At 34.4% G+C, this 23,242-nt stretch overlaps 2 protein-coding genes and 1 long non-coding RNA gene across 4 annotated transcripts; 1 reads left to right on the top strand and 2 right to left on the bottom strand.

The window, feature by feature from the left end:
- The first annotated feature begins 1,214 nt into the window (after positions 1-1,214).
- On the top strand, positions 1,215-3,583 carry LOC140881854 (magnesium protoporphyrin IX methyltransferase, chloroplastic). Its single transcript, XM_073287482.1, has 3 exons — positions 1,215-1,845; positions 2,160-2,588; positions 3,200-3,583. The coding sequence occupies exons 1-2, from the start codon at positions 1,291-1,293 to the stop codon at positions 2,565-2,567; spliced, it is 963 nt and encodes a 320-aa protein (XP_073143583.1). The 5' UTR covers positions 1,215-1,290; the 3' UTR covers positions 2,568-2,588; positions 3,200-3,583.
- LOC140881855 (trihelix transcription factor ASR3-like) lies at positions 3,566-21,898 on the bottom strand. Of its 2 annotated transcripts, XM_073287483.1 has the most exons (9): positions 21,779-21,898; positions 21,357-21,401; positions 13,022-13,087; positions 12,170-12,386; positions 11,804-12,065; positions 11,662-11,727; positions 11,517-11,576; positions 3,737-4,489; positions 3,566-3,612 (listed from the first exon to the last, which is right to left on the bottom strand). In XM_073287483.1, the coding sequence occupies exons 8-9, from the start codon at positions 4,404-4,406 to the stop codon at positions 3,566-3,568; spliced, it is 717 nt and encodes a 238-aa protein (XP_073143584.1). In that variant the 5' UTR covers positions 4,407-4,489; positions 11,517-11,576; positions 11,662-11,727; positions 11,804-12,065; positions 12,170-12,386; positions 13,022-13,087; positions 21,357-21,401; positions 21,779-21,898. The 2 variants fall into 2 exon arrangements, 1 of the variants encoding a protein (XP_073143584.1); XR_012150070.1 differs by lacking the exons at positions 3,566-3,612; positions 3,737-4,489; positions 11,517-11,576; positions 11,662-11,727 and having other exon boundaries at positions 11,734-12,065.
- Positions 19,270-20,251, bottom strand: LOC140885338 (uncharacterized). Its single transcript, XR_012150877.1, has 2 exons — positions 19,896-20,251; positions 19,270-19,575 (listed from the first exon to the last, which is right to left on the bottom strand). It is a non-coding gene; the product is annotated as an uncharacterized lncRNA (long non-coding RNA).
- Positions 21,899-23,242: the final 1,344 nt, after the last annotated feature.

Genomic DNA, 23,242 nt, shown 5'->3' with positions numbered 1-23,242 from the left:
TTTAACCTAACTTCGATAATAATCTTTTCTCAAATACTATTATTTTTAATGTAAAAGATTTATTAAATTTTGATTAAAAAAATCAATAACAATTTTTTTTCCATTCTTAAAAATACTATTTGATAACGATATGGTTTTTTGGTTATTTTTTTTTTTAAAAAAAAACGATTCTTTCTTTTATATTGTGATAAGCAATACATTAATATTTACAAAAATGTTATTGATGCAATATATTTAAAAATAAGTGATGTATAATATTTTTATATTAAATGATATTATTTGTGTCTGTCAAATCCAATTCCTAAATTACATTTTAATTTCATGCCAAACACCAACATGTGATTCTAAATCCATGAATTTCAAATATAATTCCAATTTCAAATCTCAATTTTTAATGACCCAAAACGTAATGCTTCATGTTTTTGGATGTTTTTGGATGTCAAGTAATTCACTTCCATTGCACATTATACACGTGGTCAATAATAGTTTACACAATTTGAGGTAACTATTTGAAGAGTTAATAACGATTTATATCAAGTTACGATTGACTTATACAATAATTTAAGTAAACTATTTTCGTAAAGCAATGACGAATATGAAATCGTTGCTTAATTGGGAGCTTGTTGTGTAGTTGCGCTTGCAAGGACCTAGAACTAGAGCGTGTACACACACACATCGAGAATGATATAATAATTATATTTTTTCTAAATTGGTTTCGTGTGCAACGACTTAGATATCAATCGACTCATTTATATAATAAAACAATATTTTTTATGGGGCATGTCAAATAAGACATCCATCTGACAAAATCAATCTGTAAAATATAAGAGTTTGTATATTTTAAAATTTAGCATCACTTTTGGAATTATCTTCTTTTTTTTTTTTTCTTTTTAAACAACGATATATTTTGTTTTAGCAAAATGATTAAAATTGATAATAAATCTTTTTATGTACATATTATAAAAGAGGTTGTTACGAGCAATATAATTTTTTCTCGAAATTATAATTAACTGCTAAAACTTGTAACGAAAATATATATCCAGAGGGAGGGAAAATCATGACTTTAGAAATAGATGGATCATCAGCTTGATGTTAAATTTTCAGACATTATAATTATTTTTTAATTTTCTGACATTATAATTATTTTTTATTTTTTAATATACAGTTGGAGTCGGGGCGGAGTGTGGATCTGGACAAAGTAGCAAACTCTATCCTCAAATGAGATTACATTATCGTATCCTTCACTCTTTTCAGCTCCCACTCTCCCGCCAGCACCACTGAACGAAATCAATGGCTTCCTCTGTTTTCTTTGCCCCGCTCCACTACCCGCTGCTCAAACCGCCGCCCAACTACCTCTCACGCAAGCCCCTCTTTATCGCCGCCGCGGTCCCGCCGCTTTCTACTGCGGCTGACTTGTCTGCTGTTGCCGAAACCTTGGACGGCACCACCATAGCCGTTATAGGCGGTGGCTCAGTCGCCGCTCTCGCCGCCGTTCTCTCCCTTGCCGATCCGGAGAGGCGGCGGCAAATGCAGGCGGAGGAGGTGGGTGGTGGGGACAAGGAGGTGGTGAGGGAGTACTTCAATAATGATGGGTTCCAGCGTTGGAGGAGAATTTACGGAGAAACCGATGATGTTAACAAGGTGCAGCTCGATATCAGGCTCGGGCATTCGAAAACTGTAGAGAATACGATGAAGATGCTGCTGGATGAGGGGCCGTTGAATGGGGTTACGGTTTGCGACGCTGGATGTGGAACGGGTTCGATGTCTATTCCGTTGGCCAAGGAGGGAGCCATTGTTTCAGCGAGTGATATTTCAGCTTCCATGGTTGCTGAGGCGGAGAAATTGGTAAGACTATTTGTGATCTTTCTGTGTTATTTGGACTAAATTGATTGTTTCTTGAAATATCTTTGGTTGTTTTATGTTAATCCTGGCATCTGTGATACAAAAGAAAAATTAATGCTTGATTATCTTTGAATTAGAAGTAAGTAAAGTCCCATCTGCTATGATAACGAGCAAACGAGCTTTGATCAAAGAATTGATTTCTATATCGTGAAATGACTTACTGGCTGTTAAAGACTTAAAGTAGCTGTATTCACCATGTTTTCGTCCGGAAATGTTTCCGTTTCTAAAGAAAGTTGGCTCACTTGGCTTTAATGCAGGCACGAGCAGAGCTTCTACGAGGCAAGGACGAGTTATCCCCAGGACTTGCATTACCGACTTTTCAAGTAAAGGATTTAGAGAGTGTGGATGGTAAGTATGATACAGTTATCTGCCTAGATGTTTTGATACACTACCCGCAGAGCAAGGCCGATGCAATGATTGCCCACCTTGCTTCCTTGGCCAAGGATCGGTTGATTCTGAGCTTTGCACCAAAGACATTTTATTATAGTCTTTTAAAAAGAGTTGGGGAATTGTTCCCTGGGCCTTCCAAGGCAACAAGAGCGTACCTCCATTCCGAGGCTGATGTAGAGCAGGCTTTGCAAAAGGTTGGGTGGAAAATTAGAAAAAGAGGTTTGATTACAACACAATTTTACTTTGCGAGGCTTGTGGAGGCTGTTCCTGTGTAGTGGTGCATAAAGAGAGGTTAGGTATGTATAATCATGCCTTGTTTTCTTCTCAAGAGGCTTGGTATATAGGAATCGCAGAAAAGTTTTTAAAAATCGTTGACCTGTTTTTCGAACTATCGACCTTTTTTGTTATATCATTTAATGCATATTGTAGATGTGAGTTCTCCAATTGGTGTGCTTGGAGTTTCTTGTGTGTGTTAGAACTCTAATGTTTTTATCTCAGACACTGCATAACTTTGGTGGATACTCTATTAGTTATGAGTCAAAATTCTTAGAGTTGAGTTATTTGCAATAAGCTAATAACGATTATACTGAGTCTAGATTTTGCATCTTTTAGCATAGTAAGCCGCGTCATAGTCTCGTATCAAATGCCACATCCAGAAATTAGATGAGCACACATATTTGACCAAACAGATATTAACCGTTGGTATCTAAATAAGCTAAGATGCAAGTTTTGAACATTCTAAGATATCAAGCAAAGTGGTTTAGGTATTTTTGGTTTCTTGAAGTTGCAACTTGTCTCCAATTTTTTCAAGAGCATCAGTAAGCTTGGTCAGAGCTGCCACTAAAATGTTGTTACAGTCCTTTTGCTGCTCTCTGTCCATTTGACTGATAATCTTTTGCTTTTCTAGCTGTGCATTCAGCAGACTGATATTTTTTTGGAGAGCTTTGATCAGTTGGTTTTCCACATCAAAGTTTTGGCAAGCGCCTGATGTGTGTCTTCTTCTCTTGGCGCCCTCGTGAAACGTTGATTCTTGCCAAAATTGTGGGTCTGGGTGTCTCTTGTTTTCTGTACCTTAACAGCAAAATCATTAGGAATGTACAGGTCTTGTCCCTGACTACCAAACTGGGGCAGAAAGTAATAGTGAAATGACATTTTGAAATTTTGTACTAGTTTTTAGTGAAGATGCTTTATGCTCTGTCAAAATATGCTTGAGAAATGCTAAAGTCCCTTACCTTTTCATGGTTGAAAGTCGTCATAAACAATATATATGGTGCTAACCTGGGTTTATGTATGTCTGGTAATATGGTTGATACCTCATCTCTGCCAACAGTACAAGTAGTGTTAGCATAACAAATCACACGGCCATCATTTTTGAATTAATTTGTTAGATTATACAATTTAGGTAACATTTACATGATGTAAGGTTGAACATCGTCTATGGTACCTGAAATAGGCACTGGAGAAGGAATTTTGTCTTCTTTATCATCCTCAGGAATGTTTTCCTTTTCTGTGCTCCTCCCAAGTTCAAAATCTTGATGCAATCCATTCTCTGCTGCAGCAGGAGTACCATCGCTCACCTCCGTTTCCGTCTCCTCGTTCTCTTCTTCTGCCTCCGCACCATTGATTTCACCTGCACTTCTTGTCACAAGTGCAAGTTGATACGCCACATTTGGAAACCCTCTACCATCCAATACATCATATACTTCTTGGTCGAAAAAACCCGGAAGTTTTCCCTCCCTCCTCAAATCACTTGGCATGGTCCAGTAGGATTTGCCTACATTTTGTACCCGAGCCTCCCATGTTTTTATCTTCTTGAAATCACTGGCAAGATTACTCCACCTCTTTCGACATTGAACCGCCCCTCGCTTCACTTCATGTTGTATGCAGTATGAAGAAACAAAATCCCATTTTGGTTCAGCCTGCTCCAGCCCAAACCTACGCCCCTTTCTCCCTCTTTCCTCCGCAATCTTCTTCCCTTGCGCAAGTACCATCGTCTCTTGTCGGGTCCATCGGGGATGCCTCGGTGTTTTACTTCTGTCATCACTCCTTTCAAGGGATGGCTGACCACACGAGGTGATGTCATTTTCTTGTGTACTGTTTGATCCCGAGGCCATGGATTCTTCCAATAAACTCTATTTCGTTTCGTGTTCCCCTCAAGGGTTTATATGCTCTTAAAAGGATCCTGTGATTCACTATCCTGTTAAAAGGGCAATTCTTCAATATGGGATTGAATTCAATTCAATTCAGGCATTACTAAAATATATTCGTTGGTGATTGACTACCCAATTAAGGGCATTGCTACTTTCTGGATTGAGCATTGTCTGGCTTAAGACACATTACCCGAATACCTTTTATCAATTGACTTATTACTCCATTTTGTGTCCTAGTGATCGACTATCCTAATAAGGGCAAATAAATCTTTAATGCAAAGGTTCTCCAAATCATTCTTACAGTTGTATTTGTTAAGGCACATTGCCCGAAAATCTTTGTTGCCTTATTTCGCAAGGTCCTGATTCTATAATGCACCTTTAGGTGTAACGCGTGGAATGTGGATTTCCTCACTTAATAGAGCGATTAATATGCATATTTTTCATTATTTGGAGGTGGGAAATCTTCATATTAAAGTCAGTACTTTGAAAGATGATAACAAATTTTAAAGGTTTGATAATTTTTTTTATAACGGTTTGATAATTTTCAGAGCAACCAATTCGTTATGTTATAAAATGATTCCAAGATATTACTAAAGTAATGTAATACTAAAAAAAGGAGTAAAATGTATTTTGGTATACGAACTATTGGTAAAATATCATATTGATACACGAACTATTGAAAATAGCTTAATTGATACATGATCCAATTTAAAAGTCAATTTTACTCTTAAAAGGAATTAATATTATATTTATTAATTTTAAAATATCATATTTATTTAAAAATTAATTGAGTAAAATTTATTTTGATACACGAACTATATGTAAAATGTCAATTTGGTACACGAACTATAAGAGAATGATTTAATTGGTACATAATTTAACTAAAAAGTTTAATTTATTATTTAGTAATTGATTTTAAGTTTAATTATTTTTAATAATAAATTCAACTAAGTGTACATTTTATTTTTTAAATTAATTTTTATTAATTGTAAATTAAAATTTATATTAATTTAAAAATAATAAAAAAATAAGTATCTTAATATTTTTATAATATATTTATATTTTACTTAGGGCTGGGTACGATACGGTATACCGTATAAAAATACGATATCGTATACCGTACCGTACCATATCGATATGAAAAATTTTATACCGGTATCATTCCGAAAATTCAGTATGGAGAATTTCTATACCGAATACCGTATCGGATATTAAAAAAATTCGGTATACCGACAAATTACCTTATACCGAAAAAAATTTCGGTATACCATGAAAAATTAAAAAAAAATTAATTCTGTATACCGAAATAAAAAAATTAATGACAGTATGACAGTATTTTCGGCATTTCGGTATTTTTTTTCAGCCCTAATTTTACTCATTAATAAATTATTTATATTTTAAAAATATTAATAATATAAAATAAAATGGTATTTTTTGCTATCTATGTAAATAATTATCCATTTAAAAAATTGATATAAATTATATAATAATAAAATCACAAACTCAATAAATAAATCATATGCAAGACTAAAATATATTTAATAACGATAAAATATAATTAAATAAATATTTATTTATTTATATTTAATTTAAGTGCGAGTAAAAAAAATATAAAATTACAAAATTATTAAATCGAGTAAAAAAATTTTGGATTATTAGAATTACGTAAATTGAGATAATGACTGAGATTTTTTTCTGTGATATTTGTTTTTTCATGATCTAGCCTTTAATGTTGAAAAATTTTATACTAAATTTTGAAAAACTAAAATGGTAATTATGCTTGTTTCAATCATTTAAACACAAGATCAACAGACTTCGGTGATATATATTTTTATCATATCAATATATTATAATATTTGTTGTATAATTTGACTTAACAATTGTTTAACATTATATATATAATTAATTTTTAAATAAATACGATATTTTAAAATTAATCGATATAATATTAATTCTTATTAAGAGTAAAATTAAAATTTTAATTGGATCATATAACAATTAAGCTATTTTTAATTGTTCGTGTACCAATATGACATTTTACCATTAGTTCGTGTATCAAAATACATTTTACTCTTTTAAAATTAACAAATATAATATTAATTTCTATTAAGGGTAAAATTGACCTTTTAATTGGATCATGTACCAATTAAGTTATTTTCAATAGTTTGTGTATCAATATGATATTTTACCAATAGTTCGTGTCCGAGAAATACTTGAGTAATTGATATAATTAAATAGAACCTAGTACAATGACAGTTACGCTTACATTTTGATTATTCCGTGCAAATAATAATAATAATTCATTACTCGCTGCCGTATCAAATGAGTTATTTAAAATTGAGATAAGTCTATTGTAAAATGTTCTTGTAGATTGACTAATCTATATGTACTGACAAGCAGTGTTTTAAAAAACTTGATTAAACCTTGTTTAATCTCGTTTAAGCTTTAAACTTCTTCAAAATGCTTCATTTCGGCTAAAAATGGTAAAAAAAAAATCATTTCGGAAAAACGGTCAAATACATGTTGATCATATTAAATGTCATTAAATACGCTTCAGTGCAACTTTTTAAAATATCAAAATTGATTAATAACATGAATAAAAAACATGAATGATCAAATTTATTAGTAAGTAATGCTAGCAATGTAAAAAATGTATAATTTTGGATAGTTAGTGTATCAATGATGAGTATATGCCGTAAATATTAAAGAATATTAATACTAATATTTTAAAGTAGTCTAGTTTAATTGAGTTTGTATTTGATGACAATTGATATAAAATAAATGATATAATAAATTGAATTAGAATTTAGCAAAAATCAATGCATTTTAGTTAAATTTATTACATTTAGGCATTATTTACTCCATTAATTTGGGTTAGATATTTAAAATTTTACGTTTAAGCTCGTATTAATATCACATACGCTTGCTTACTTTCACGCTTCAATGCGGTTTGCGTTTTTTAGAACATATTATTAATTGATAATGAGCTTATTTTTATTATATTATTTTTTTAAATATGCAGGAAACTATTATTAATATAATTTTAATACTTTTATGTTTTTAAGAACTTAAAATTTATTCGTTTAATATTAAATTTATGGTAGTTTTATCATTTTATTTATTATTTGAATTAATGTAATTAAAATTTTAATAAAAGTTGAAATCGTTTTTTTTTTTTTGTGTTTAAACTCGTAGTTATCTCGTTTAAACTTGAAAAACTTGAAACTTAACATTCACGTTTCGACGCGTTTTGCGTTTTTTAGAACCTTGCTGACAAGTAATGCATTTACATTAAAAGTGATAATTTTTCATGTGTTGTGAAATTAACTCGTGGCACAATCATGTTCAACTATAGTGATATTTTTTATTGAATGTGATTTTTTATTTTTTATTTTTTGCTTTTTTATGTGTGCAGTTGATATTTATTTTTAATTGATTTGGTTTTTTGACTTTGGTCTTCAGGATTCTAGAATATTTTTAAAATCCACTTGTTATATATTTGAATGTCTGTTTCGAATTATATTAGATTGATAAAGTTTTTTAAAATGCAATATTTTTATTATTTTTTTATTGATTTTATATTAATTTAATAAAAAAGCCTTATATGTATATTTTTATATTCAATAAAAAAAATTATATAAGACTTTCGTCTAAAAATTAGTTTAGGACCTTTAATTTTCAGGAATCTAACATCATACAGTTTTTTTTAAATTATTTCTGTCATCATATTATTTTATACTTTTTATATAATCAGTACAAGTTTTTTTTAATAGTATGTCATCCAATATTCGAAATAATTAATATTTGCAATTTCAAAATTTTCTTCAAAATTATTATGAAACTCCATATTTTATAATAAGGGTTCGTAAATTTTATGTACTGCAGTGTATATCTGTTTCTTTTAAGTGTCTTGTAAGTAGGCTTTATTCAATGCTGGGATTAACTGGAATAATTCTTGACATCTGGATTTATGTTATGCTTTATGGGTTTTGAAGAATTCCCTGGAGTGATAGGACCGTATCAGGATCCTTATTACTGGTTTTCACTTTTTCCCTGACTGTAATTGATCTCCAAAAGACCAAAACACTGGGGAATAAATATTTGTTGAAAATTATTTATGATGGTTCAATGATTATGCTGAAGGATACTCGTCACAGTTGGCCAATTGTTCAATCTCTTGTCAAAAGTAGCTTAAACCAATGGAGGATTCACAAAGAGAGTTCTGTATTTTTATGTCATCAAAACACTGAATTTATGTTCCTGTTAATGTCAAGAGTTTAAATTTTTTCCCAGAAAATGAGTGGAAATTTTGGTTCAGACGCTAAAGGTTTTCCCAACTTAGTTATCAAAGGATTAGAAGAATGATAAGAATTGATACATATGAATTCCATTTTACATCTGAGAATCCCTCAGTTGACACGTCTATGTTAACTTCGTAAGTTGATCAAATAGGATCATTGGCTTCACTAATTTATTTCAGTAACGGGTTAACACCATTCTTCTTGAAAAGCAGAACAGTTGGCAAAAGACCTTGAATTGTTTGCTCAGCATGGCGGTACTCGCAAGTCAGCGAACACAAAAGATGTCATTCTTTCTTCTCTTCCTTTTTGGTTTTGTACAGATCTCGAGGCCCAGAGAGGCAGCAATAATAAGACAGATAGCCAGTCAGATGAATGTATAAGAAGTTCAGAAAACAAGAAAGTGCATAGAGTAGGTAAATAGCACACTTGTGAAAATCAAGCAATTGGCTACAGTCTTTCTCATTGTTCATAGGAAGACATCGGTTGATGATTGTGGCTTCTCCTTTACTTCCATCGACCTTATCATCAGCTAAGCACTTCTCATAGTTATCAACAATTTTCTCAGGAGTTTGTACTTTCTTGGGTCCTTCACTCTTTTCAATCTTGACCCATCCTTTATCATCTAATCCCATCATTGCTTCTCTGCATAAGTTAAGGACCTAAACTTACATAATCAGCATGTCCTCAAAGGATCTAGTTTGTGTGTTGTGCTAACACTCCTTTCAATTTCAGGCATAGAGTACTGAATAATGTAATACGTTTGGTTTCTGACATAACTTATGGCCTTATTCCAAAAAGGGTTGACCCCGAAGGGAATCCCATTTTACATGAATCAGAGGCCCATTGGCTCATGCGGAGGGTAAATCGAGGGCTGTGCACGAGCGGCAGGGACCTGAAGGAGGGAGCACATGACCCAATTCCCAAAGCATACTCCCACAATATTTCAGCAGGAAATATGCTCCACACGAGGATCGAACCGCAACGCTGAGAAATTTCTTCCCACGTCATCTCAGGCCTTACCAACTCGCCTATGCCCTTGTGGGCAACTTATGGCCTTATTACCTTTCAGATTTGCCGCTTATTTCAGGATCGACCTTTTCAGTTGCTTTGCTGCCACAGTTACGACTGTCATCAGCTTTTTCGCCTAGTTTTACAAGTACCTGAGCAATATTTTCAGCATCATCTGACATAGTTGTCTCCAAACACCTTCTACTCTTTACCACAGATAGAAGATAGCCATGCTCATCTTCTGTTTTATGTGTTTCATCAGCATCTGACTGAATTTCTTGGTTTCCCTTTCCAAGTTGTTTACAGCGACGCTTTGTGTCATTTGGCGCATCTTTTTTTTTTGCGCAGTATCATCCACTGCTTGAAAGAAAACACGGTTCTTAATGTGAGTTGAAACATCATAATAAATATGTTTAAAGCCTTACTTGATGATGAACCACCACAATAGCCATCAAACACACAAAGCAAGGCTTTATATATCGTGTTCCCAGATGTATAGCAAAAATCTAATATAAAATAAACCCATTATTTTTGGACCCATTGTGAAAATATTGTAACGAGGTTCTCTCGATAGGATATTTATGGCTCGTGCCTTGATAAATGAAACCCATTCATATCAGAATATAAAGGATTGCAGTTAATATATCCACCAGTAGCATAAAATACAGCCCTCACCAACGGGATAGAAGAGGGTGCGCCCGAGCAGTAAAATATTACCGCTCGAGCGCGACACTCTTTTTGCAGGGACTCTTTTTGCAGGGCAGAGGACTGGCCGCCTGAGCGGTAAAATATTACCGCTCGGGCGCGCCTTTTGTATTCCAAAAAGTTGCGTTTTTTTTGGACTTTTTCTGTGATGGGTTGCATCCTTAGGCCTTCAGACGTGTTCTTTGGAAACTCAGTCTATACATATGATAGTTATGACGCAGAAAAACATAACTTTGATATCTGATAACGTAAAACATCAGGTTTTAGATTTTATGTCAAAATTTCCCCACTCTCTCAAAATAAAGTTGTTGCGTATTTTCGTTCGCTGAAGTTCGAGATATTTTCAGTGCTAATATATCTCGTCCAGAAGTCGTTGTATCATAGAGACGATTGCCGCCAATGTTGAGCACTATTAACGCAATCACAATCCCTGTCACTGAAATTTGCAAACACAACACACAACTTTTAAGATTATCAGCTGCTATCATCCCATCCCTAGCAATATAATGACAGGAGTGTATGACTTTTCAACTAAGACAAACTTAGCGCAAGAACGTATAAATTGTTGGAAAATTATTGAATGAATTGGTGGAATAAAATGACATGAAATGGGCTTGGAATATTTGTCCAAAAGACTTGTCCCAATTGATGCAAAAATTCAAAATTTGGTGAAATAAATTGGAGGGAAATGGGGAATTGGTTGTCCCACATTGGAACAACTTCAATTTGTTGCTCACCTTATATAATCCAACTTTGGATTATGGGATTGGACCCTTAGGGCACCGATGTTTTGTAAGGGGCAAGACGCTAGTCGATGCAACAAACACGCGCGCGCGATCGATCGACGAGGCGAGTCTTATGATCTATTATTCTTTTTTGGATAAAATTTGGTACAAAAGTGCGCCCGATCGGTAAGAAAATACCGACCGAGCGCAGCACCTCGTATGCAAAAACAGTAGGTTGGCAAAATGTTGGGCGACCGATCGGTAAAAAATAACCGACCGAGCGCACCCTTATTTTTCCGAGGCAGAATGATTGACTTTGAAGAGAATATATGTACCTTTCCTTCAGGTTGTATTGGAAATGTGCCATTTGGGCGAAAGATATGTGCTCCTGAGGCCTTTTATAGGTAAATGAAATTTTCCATCAATCTCAACAAGTATCACTTTAGGAAAGAAAAATAAGGAACATATTGCTAATATTACCTGAGAATCTTCACTCCCATCGTCTCCAGTATAATAACTGTATGATTGTTCAAGAGATATGTTCACCTATATTATAAAGTATAACTCAAGAACATTTAAATGTACAACAAAAGATTGAAAAAAGGAAGACCAGCAGACTCACATTCAGACAAGGTTACATCAACCAGGACGACTAATATAGCAGCATGCATTTGACCAAACATAATTTAAAAGACAGAGAGATGTGAAAGGACAAGCCGATGTGGTCATTCCTATATGGCATACCGAGCTCCTGCTATTAATATATCGCATAAGCTTCCCATCATTTCCCGAGTATACAAGCTTCACGTCTCCCGAACCCACTTGAACATCGCTAGTTTGACTCCCATCAACAGGGTATGAAATTTGTTCTACGGAGGCTGGAGCTGCATATGTAACAATGTAGCCAACGGAATAAATTGCAATTACACCCTGGATTAAGCAAACATCATTTAGTAACTGATAAAAATATAAAAATTCTGCTAAAGACCTGCCAATTTTCCACTTGATATCACATAAGTGCTAAAACCCAAAGGCTGAACAGTTGCTGTAAATGTGAGCCAATAAACGGGAATGCTGGAGGATTCGCCCACATAAGCACTGGCATAGAATTGCCTAGTGTCTCTCGAGGAACCAACTAAAGGAATAATCTGTGATACAATCACTTGTCCAGCAGAATCATGAACAGTGACATTCTCATCGATAACCTGCATCAAGGTAATGAAGCAAGATTAGATCACCCAGTTAACCATCTACATAAATGCAATGTACATGCATACATACATACACATATAAATATACTACACATACATATAACAGAGAATTCAGTTAGAATTGTCCTTTCGAAATCGGGAAATAATTAGGATCCAGAATAAACAAGAAAAATGGATGAGTGAAATCTTTTACATAGATCTGAGTTCACCTCAATAAAAACAGAAAATAATGCAACTACTCACAGGAATTCTCACAACATCTGTTCTTTAATTAAATATTGAATTCTAACACCTCTGTCCCTCATTAAATCTACAATTTTCCTTTACAGAATGTCTTAAATAATTTTTCAATTCCTAAATTTTCTTTCCAAAAGTACCCTATCATCTAAAAAGTAATGGTGTGATACAAATAACTCATAACCAGAACTTTCAGTTGATAAATAAGAATTCTAAATATTTACTTCATTCTCATAAGAAAATCCAAGCCAAAATTGTAAACTCAGACATGATAAAGGGAATATTGCAGAAAACTGTTAAAAGAAGCCTGGAAGATGATTCATGATTTCCCACAACTTAGAGTTAACTTCCATTTCCCAAAAGGCAGTTCATTGAGAAATCATTTCACTTACTAGTTTTTTCCCAAGTGAACGATCAACTTCTGTTGGAGGGCAATAACTTATGTTCCGAAGCGGGCACTGGAAAGAAGATAAAATATCAATTCCCATTCATCTAAGTAGAAGATTGCTTCAACATAAGCAAAGAAAGAAAAATCTGTAAACATTGAAGAGAGTTAAAAAAAACACTGGATTTGATGCAAATCGAATGCAATAGCAAGAAACTAAGGACATTAATAAATTCAATATTGTGGTAGTAAGGATGTGCCATGAATGCAATAGCACCCAGGTAATCTAAATATATATACGTAATTTTTTTTTATCATTTTTTAAGAAATCAGATAAATCTGATTATTAGTTACGCTTGGAATTCTTGTGGGAATATTTGGAGTATCAATTGCTACATTTCTTGGTATTGGTTTTGGAACGTTAGTTCTTAGATATATGTAAGACCAAGAGATTGATGCAAACGGACAAGACTATATATACTACATCGGGTGAAATATTATTACATTTTAAATTAATATGTAATTTTCATGAAATTCTATAATTTCTTTGCGGTGTTTTTGATTATTTTGTAAGACAAAAGATAACATTGCGATCACTTTTGTTGGGTATGGGTAACTTGACAATAAAACTTGAAAACATCATTGAATCAAAAGTCAAATTATTATAATTGTACCTCATAACGTGGAAATTAAAAGAACTTGGAAAAGATTTCAAGTGTGTGAACAATATATTCATACATGAATTTTGTTATTTATTATTATGATTGTGATTTTATTTATTTATTTGAATTATCCGTTGAATATGGATAACTTTTATTTATTTAAAATATTTTTCACTTATATATTGATTTGAGTTACAATATAAATAATTTTTACTTATCAGTTTGATTCCCAAAAGAATTATATATAAATAATTCAGCATTTAATTTATTGCAAGTAAACTTTAATTATTAAATTCAATATTTAGGTGTATCTTGTAATTTTTAACTTTATACGTATAATATCATTTAGTTATTGGATTGTTATTTAATATATATTTTTTATTTTTAAGGATGAAATTTATTTTGGATATTTAGATATAGTGTTAATTAAGTTCAGTTTTTTCGTATGATAGTGGTATTCTACAACAGGACAATTTCCAAAATTAGGGGAACTCATCTTAGAAACTTTTATGAGAAAGGTGGAGTCAAAATTAGTGAATACAAATTTTCGGACGAGCACTTATCTCTAGTCCGAAACCAGGAAAAAATTGGTTCATGCTCATACTTAGCCACCATAGCTTGTATTGAGATGTTATACCGAAAGTTGGATAAGAAACTAAAGATGGATAAGAGATTAACTTAATAGTGGAATGACCGTTATTATTTTGATTTAAATGAGTGTGCGAACTTCCTTTATAAAGAGTGTGATCAACTGAAAGGGGTAGCAAGACTTTCCAAGGATTTGAGCAAAGGTTGTCGTGTAGAAGACATTTTTGTATACGTTAAAAACCTTGGCTTATTAGCTACCACTGTCTGCATGGATTCAAGAGAAATGAATCACATTGCCATTTTTGACGTTGAGGTATATATCTAAGTTTTGTGAAGCTTAATATTGTTAGAAAAAAGTTTAGTAAATTAATAAAAAATAAGCTTTATTCGAGACCTTTAATTTCATTCATTTTTTAACATTCGCCTAAATATCATATCGATGAATACAGAATCATAGAACACAAGGATGTTCTTAAATGTTTGGAAGATTACCCACTCATAGCTTATTTGACTGTCCACGAAAGCTTTACTAATTGGACAAAGGTAAATTTATTTATATAGTAATTTTTTGTAGTTATTTTTCTATTTTACATTTGAATCTTTCCGGGATACACAACCTACGAAAACTTATTTTGATTAATCAAATGTAAAATAGAAAAGTAACTAGAAAAAATTACTATATAAATAAATTTACCTTTGTTCAATTAGTAAAGCTTTCGTGGACAGTCAAATAAGCTATGAGTGGGTAATCTTTCAAACATTTAAGAACATCCTTGTGTTCTATGATTCTGTATTCATCGATATGATATCTAGGCGACTGTTAAAAAAAATGAATGAAATTAAAGGTCTCGAATAAAGCTTCTTTTTTTTATTAATTTACTAAACTTTCTTCTAACAATATAAAGCTTCACAAAGCTTAGATATATACCTCAACATCAAAGATGGCAATGTGATTCATTTCTCTTGAATCCATGCAGATAGTGGTAGCTAATAAGCCAAGATTTTTAACGTATACAAAAATGTCTTCTACACGACAACCATTGTTCAAATCCTTGGAAAGTCTTGCTGCCCCTTTCAGTTGATCACACTCTTTATAAAGGAAGTCCGCACACTCATTTAAGTCAAAATAATAACGGTCATTCCACTGTTCAGTTAATCTCTTATCTATCTTTAGTTTCTTATCCAAATTTCGGTATAACAACTCAATACAAGCTATGGTGGCTACGTATGAGCATGAACCATTTTCTCCCTGGTTTCGGACTAGAGATAAGTGCTTGTCCGAAAATTTGTATTCACTAATTTTGACTCCACATTTCTCATAAAAGGTTCTAAGATGAGTCCTCCTAATTTTGGAAATTGTCTTGTTGTAGAATACCACTGTCATACGAAAAACTTAACTTAATTAACACTATATCTAAATATCCAAAAAAAATTTCATCCTTAAAAATAAAAAATATATATTAAATAACAATTCAATAACTAAATGATATTATACGTATAAAGTTAAAAATTACAAGATACACCAAAATATTGAATTTAATAATTAAAGTTTACTTGCAATAAATTTAATGCTGAATTATTTATATATAATTTTTTTGTGAATCAAACTGATAAGTAAAAATTATTTATATTGTAATTCAAATCAATATATAAGTGAAAAATATTCATATTGTTAAATAAAAATAAAAATATTTTAAATAAATAAAAGTTATTCATATTCAACGGATAATTCAAATAAATAAATAAATCACAATCATAATCATAAATAACAAAATTTTGTTCACACACTTGAAATCTTTTCCAAGTTCTTTTAATTACCACGTTACACATACCCATACCCAATGGTGTTTTCAAGTTTATTAGATTATCTCTATGAGGTACAATTATAATAATTTGTAATTTGACTTTTGATTCAATGATGTTTTCAAGTTTTATTGTCAAGTTACCCATACCCAACAAAAGTGATCGCAATGTTATCTTTTGTCTTACAAAATAATCAAAAACACCACAAAGAAATTATAAAATTTCATGAAAATTACATATTAATTCAAAGTGTAATAATATTTCATCCGGTGTAGTATATATAGTCTTGTCCGTTTTCTTGCATCTCTCGGTCTTACATGTCAGAATATTATTTCTTCTTTTTTTCATTCCACATAGGAGATTACAAGATATAGACATACACGAAACTATTTTAGGAAGCTAATATCTGTCTATACAATATTTACGCCTACAATCATGTTTGACCCTTGAGAGAAGGGATTTCTAAATCTACGGTTTCCATAGCTGACTAATTGCTGGACTCACGCCAACACTCCCCCTCAAGTTGGTATGTAGATGTCTCTAACACCTAACTTGTCAAGTGAGTCGTTGAAGTTTCTACTGGAAACTGCTTTGGTAAGAATGTCCGCTATTTGATCTTCTGATTTAACGAAGGAAAATTGAATAATCTTCTCTTCCAGGTTCTGTTTGATGAAATGTCGATCTACCTCCACGTGCTTGGTGCGGTCATGTTGAATTGGATTTTGAGATATGTCAATTGCAGCTTTGTTATCACAGAATAGATTCATTGCGGAACCAGGGGAAAACCGACTTCTGTTAGGAGACCTCTGAGCCAAAGAAGCTCACATAGTCCTTTTGCCATGCCTCGAAACTCAGCTTCAGCGCTGGACAATGCAACTACCTTCTGCTTTTTACTCCTCCACGTAACTAAGTTTCCTCCCACAAATGTGAAGTAGCCTGAAGTAGACTTTCTGTCCAAGATATTCCCTGCCCAGTCCGCATCTGTGTACCCTTCAATATTTAGATGAGCATTCTTGACGAACATTATTCCTTTTCCGGGTGATGATTTTAGATAGCGGAGAATTCTAACTACGACAGTCATATGGTCTTCACTCGGATTGTGTATAAATTGGCTTACCACACTTACGGAATAAGCAATGTCTGGACGAGTGTGGGATAAGTAAATGAGCTTTCCCACTAGTTTTTGATACCTCCCCTTATCGGTAGGCACTTGATCCAAATACTCCCCAAGCCTATGGTTCTGTACCATCGGCGTATCCACGGGTTTACACTCTAGTAATCCCACTTCTGTCAATAAGTCTAGTACATATTTCCGTTGAGAGAGAAATATACCTTTATTTGACCTGGCTACTTCGATTCCCAAAAAATACTTAAGCCCTCCCAAGTTCTTCATTTCAAATTCTGTAGACAATTGTTCTTGTAGTCTCGAGATCTCATCGACGTCATCCCCTGTAATTATCATATCATCCACATAGACTATTAGTGCTGTCACCTTGCTTTGTCGATGTTTTAGGAAGAGAGTATGGTCAGAGTTACTTTGGTGATAACCACATTTCCTCATAAATGAACTAAGTCGGCCAAACCATGCTCGCGGTGACTGTTTTAGTCCATATAAGGCCCTTTCCAGTTTACAAACAATTTTGGTTCCAGTTGATCCTGCATATCCTGGCGGAGTATCCATGTATACCTCTTCGTCAAGTTTTCCGTGAAGAAAAGCATTCTTCACGTCAAGTTGATGTAGTGGCCAGTCCAAATTTGCTGCAAGGGATAGTAGGACTCTAATGGTATTTAATTTCGCAACTGGTGAGAAGGTCTCTGAGTAGTCTATGCCATATGTTTGGGTAAAACCCTTCGCCACAAGTCTTGCCTTGTATCGGTCAATGGATCCATCAGCTTTGTATTTTATAGAGAACACCCATTTGCATCCCACTATTTTTTTTCCTTTCGGTAATGGGACCAACTTCCATGTGTTATTTTTCTTTAAGGCTTCTAGTTCTTCTTGCATTGCTTGTGCCCACTTTGGATCAGATAGCGCCTCCTCAGCACTGTTGGGAATATGGTAGGAGGATAGTGTTTGGGTAAAAGTCTTGAGCAGCTTGGGCAGACCTTGAGCAGATACATAATTTGTAATTGGGTACTTGGACTTTCTTTTCTCTTCATTTGGGCTGTATTTATTTGGTGGTTTCCCACGATTTTGTCTAAAAGGCAACACATAACCAGCAGATGAATCCAATATATTATCATGTAAAGGTGCAGTAGGAGTATTTACCTCAGGGATATTCTCAAAGAGAGGAGGGTCGTTGGGTACTGAGAAGTGAGAGGACTGTGTACATTCTGTATTTTCTGGTTCTTCATTTTCGGCTTCTGCTTCTTCATATCCAGGCTCTTCATGTGGTTCAACATCTCTATCTCCAGTTCCATGCTCATGGTCATACACTGGGTTCATCAACCAATTCGACACTTCTACTCGAGTTTCCCCCTGAAGTGAAGAATTGGATGCGGGAGAAGGATAGAAATTTTCGGACTCAAGAAATGTAACGTCCATGGTGATATAGGTTCGGGCGGTAGTTGGATCATAGCACCGAAAACCTTTTTTCTGTAAACCATATCCCAAAAATAAGCATCGAATGGCACATGGGTCCAGTTTAGTACGTTGATTCTTGTGGAGGTGGACAAAAGCAACACACCCAAAAATTCTGGGTGGGAGCATCAGTACTGACGGAAGGGATACATGAGTAGAGAGGATTTGTAGGGGGGTTTTAAAGTGTAAGATTTTAGATGGCATACGGTTGATTAAGTATACGGCAGTAGCAACTGCATCTCCCCAATGGTAACTCGGCACCGTTGCTCCAAGGAGAAGGGCACGAGCTGTTTCCAAAATGTGTCGATTTTTCCTCTCAGCGACACCATTTTGTTGTGGTGTTTGAGAGCATGAGGTCTCATGGAGAAGGCCATGTTGTTGGAAATAGGTTTGAAGTCTTTGGTTTATGAGCTCGCCACCATTATCTGACCGAAGAATTTTTATCTTGGAAGAGAATTGAGTCTGAACCATGGCATGAAATGTCTGAAAAATTGTGAAAACTTCATCTTTGGTTTTTAGCTGATAGAGCCATGTCATTCGAGTAAAATCATCGACAAAAATTACAAACCAACGATGACCAGAGGAAGTAGTTATCGGGGATGGTCCCCACACATCGGAGTGTATCAATGCAAAAGGAATATTTGTTTTATTGAAGCTAACTGGATAAGAGACTCGTTGGCTTTTAGCCTTGATACATGTGTCACATTTAAAATCTGCAGTCTTCACATGAGAGAATAATGATGGAAGCAGCTGCCGGAGATAGCCAAATGATGGGTGCCCCAAACGCCTATGCCATAGCCAAATATGTCGTTCATGACTACTGACTTGATGGTGAGTGTGGTTTGCTCTGCCTGGGCTGAAGTCATCAAGGTAATACAGTCCTCCCCGCTTAGTACCACGCCCAATAATCTCCTTGCTGAGAATATCCTGAAGGATACAAAAAGTAGAGTAAATCAGTACAACACAATTCAGTTCTTCAGTAACTTGACTCACCGACATCAACTTGTTGGAAAGAGATGGAACAAGAAGTGTGTGACTTAAAGAGAGAGAGGGAGACAGGGGAACGGTTCCAGCCCCTGTGACTGGGTAAGTTGCACCATTGGCATTGGCAATGCGAGTTCGTCGTGGCTTAGTCATGTTGGAGAAGTCATTTGGATCAAATGTCATATGATCCGTTGCTCCGGAGTCGATAATCCAGGCACCGTCATTCCGAGTAGTAGTGCCGCAAAAACCAAGATTACAATTACCTTGATCTGGGGTTGAGGCAGTAGGTGTCGCCATGGGAATGAGAGATAAATGAGATTCCGCCGTGGCCACCGCTGCTCGACCTGGTGTATCTTCATGTGCCGGAGCATCTCGTTTCTTTCGGGACTGTAACTCGTGCCACCAATCTGGGTAGCCGTGTAATTTGAAACAAGTTTCCTGGGTATGCATTGTGCTTCCACAGTGAGTGCATTTATTCCCATTAGAATGACTCTTAGATCGTGAGTAGGATCCAAGTCTGGGCAAAGTTTGTGAGTGGCTAGATTTCATGCCTTTGATGGCCATAACAGCACCACTAGGTACTGTTTCTGCTCCCGATATCATCACAGATTGTCGGAGATCTTCCCTTCGAATATGAGCATACGCCTGCTCGATTGAAGGGAAAGGTTTTAAGCGAAGAACATCGCTTCGAACATGATCCAACCTATCATCTAGTCCGTCAAGAAAGGTGTAGACTCGCTCCTCCTGTACAATGGAGTTGTAGCTTTTTATGTCATCTGTGCATTTCATTGGATTCGGTCGACGGAAATCGATCTCTCGCCACAGACCTTGTAAAGCATTGTAGTATTTTTCTATAGATCCGCCTGCTTGTCTCATTCGAGATACACGGCGTTTGAGCTCGTATACCTGCGAGGTGTCAGTCCCATCGAAGTAGGTTGTAGCAATAGAGTCCCATACCTGCTTCGCCGTTGGGTAGCGAATAAAGTTCACGATCAAGGAATGGTCTATGGAGTTGATCAGCCAGCCTTTCACCGTAGCATTTTCTGTGCGCCACTTACGAAAGGAGGGGTCATTTTCTGGTGGTTGGGGTTGGTCACCATTGATGTATCCAAGTTTGTTTTTTCCTGAGATGTACATCTCAACAACCTGGGACCACAGACCATAGTTGGAACCATCCAACTTGATGCTAATTGGGACCATCGGGGAGTCAGTGATGGGTGAGGAAGAGGTCTGGACTTTTGACAAAACCTCGGTCATCTTTGATGTTATATTATCCAGAATGATTTCGGTGGAGTCGGCCATGGGGTTGAACAAGGTTTGGTTCCTGCTTGATCAAACAACAGAGAACCCAAGATCTTGCTCTGATACCATGTCAGAATATTATTTCTTCTTTTTTTCATTCCACATAGGAGATTACAAGATATAGACATACACGAAACTATTTTAGGAAGCTAATATCTGTCTATACAATATTTACGCCTACAATCATGTTTGACCCTTGAGAGAAGGGATTTCTAAATCTACGGTTTTCATAGCTGACTAATTGCTGGACTCACGCCAACATTACATATATCTAAAAACTAACATTCCAAAATCAATACCAAGAAATGTAGCAATTGATATTCCAAATATTAACAAAAGAATTCCAGGCGTAACTAATGATCAGATTTATCTGATTTTTAAAAAATGATAAAAAAAAAAATACATATATATATTTAGATTACCTGGTGCCATTTTGCTAGCAACAAATCACGAGCAGATCAGATTTCCTAATCAAAAAAGAAAAAAATTTTCATATGCTAGCAATAAAGACCGAAGGAACAATACACAGATTTACCTAAAACAAAAAGAACGAAAAAAACAAAAAACTGAAACAATAGACAAAAATGGAAAACTGAAAAAAGAAAACAGAAAGCAGAGCCCGCGCCCGGTGCCTGCACCGCACCATGGCCGGTGACCTGCAACACACAACACACCATGGATGCTCGAAGCAGCCCGGTGACCTGCACCACACAATGGATGCTCGAAGCAGTCCGGTCACGGTACTGTCCTCAAAAGCCAACCATCGCCCCTTCCCTAGCCACTGCCCCTCCACCAACACAAGAAAGAGAAAAAGAAAAGAGGAAAAATAGCCATCGCCCCTTACCTAGACACCTCCGCTGCCGTGCTCCGACGAGGCCGAATGAGTTAAAGGCAGAGAGCAAAAGGAAAGAAGGGTACGGTTTTTGACCTTTTTTGTGTTGGGACTTGGGAGGCGTGAATGCTGCGGATTCAGCATGATAGAAATAGGTACAGATTGAGAATTGAGAATTAATATGTGGGATTGGTAAAATTGTTCTAAAAATAAATTGTATATTAATAATAGGAATTTTTTTTTTGCTTAATTTATAGATTTAATTAAAAATATTCCATTAAAGTAGGTAGGAACTGTTGGACTATGAGCAAGTCTTGTTTAAAGAATAGCTGACATTCTCTATTTTTGTTTCTGAAATTGTTTCTATTTTTTGAATGGTCTTTGTGATGTTAATGTGGAGGGGCAACTGTCCATATTTGTGCTTCTTTTAAAATATTGAGATTAAACGGAAAACATAAAAAAAATCAAGGATCCGTTTGAAAAGTATTTTAGAAACTATTTTTGTGTTTTGTAAATGAGAAAAAAAAATAAAATGTGTTTATTCAAGATTTTTTTCAAAAAATTTTGAAAATTATTTCTAAAAAAGTGTTCAAATATTATTTCTAGAGAACAATTGAGATATATTTTTTATTTTTTAAAAAATTGAAAGTAATAATGGAAAACAAAACACAATAGTTTTTAAATATAAAATCAATTTTCTATAATAATTGTCCAAAGTTATATGTATTTTTAAAATAATTTAAGCATTTTATAAATTTATTTTTAAAAAATAAACTAGTTTCTACAAAAATATGTTATAAGTAAATTGTCCAAACATAAACTAAATATAAAAGAGAAGAGAGAGAGAAAGTATGGAGCACTAATTGAAGGCATCGGATATACAACTGTTTGTAGAATTTTGCTTTTGATTAGTTGAATTATCTTGTGATGATTAATATTAATCGTTATCATTTACTGCAATGAATATTTAATACGGTTACTTCGATCCTATCTCATGGGCATTACCCCGTGGGGTAGGTGGAAGGAACTCTTTTATTGGTTCAAATTATGAACTTTCTACATCAATTATGTGAGGCTCGCATAATTTGACCAATCATGTGCTTTCATTTATCACATGTGGTAAAATCCACGGGGTACCATGAAATCTTCTATTTAATAGAACAAACAATATTTACGCATTAATTGAACTGAAAGGAATCAGCTCTCCATGTGTACTTCTAACGATAATGATATATATTATAAATCCAGTCATCTCGTGAGATTCGTATCTATTATGCTAATAATAATTTGATAGTCAGAAATGAAAACATATCTTTCTAAAGTAAACATATTGTTTAGCTCTCTAAAGAAACATATTAACTTTAAGTTTAACCCAAAATCAAATTTGGTTAAAACGATGATAGACGAGCAATATAAACATTTGGACAATGGTTAGTCGACGTACGTACATGATTAGTACATTCCAATATAATAATT

The sequence above is a fragment of the Henckelia pumila genome, chromosome 2 (genome assembly GCF_033568475.1).
Source record: "Henckelia pumila isolate YLH828 chromosome 2, ASM3356847v2, whole genome shotgun sequence".
NCBI lineage: Eukaryota > Viridiplantae > Streptophyta > Magnoliopsida > Lamiales > Gesneriaceae > Henckelia > Henckelia pumila.
This window is presented reverse-complemented; position numbering and strand designations above follow the sequence as displayed.

Excerpts from the sequence above, each read along its gene's own strand:
- LOC140881855 (XM_073287483.1), bottom strand. The coding sequence starts at position 4,406 with ATGGCCTCGGGATCAAACAGTACACAAGAAAATGACATCACCTCGTGT. Across the intron at positions 3,613-3,736 it reads TTCTCCAGTGCCTATTTCAG|AGATGAGGTATCAACCATAT; the intron begins GTACCATAGACG and ends TACTGTTGGCAG.
- LOC140881854 (XM_073287482.1), top strand. The coding sequence starts at position 1,291 with ATGGCTTCCTCTGTTTTCTTTGCCCCGCTCCACTACCCGCTGCTCAAA. Across the intron at positions 1,846-2,159 it reads TTGCTGAGGCGGAGAAATTG|GCACGAGCAGAGCTTCTACG; the intron begins GTAAGACTATTT and ends GCTTTAATGCAG.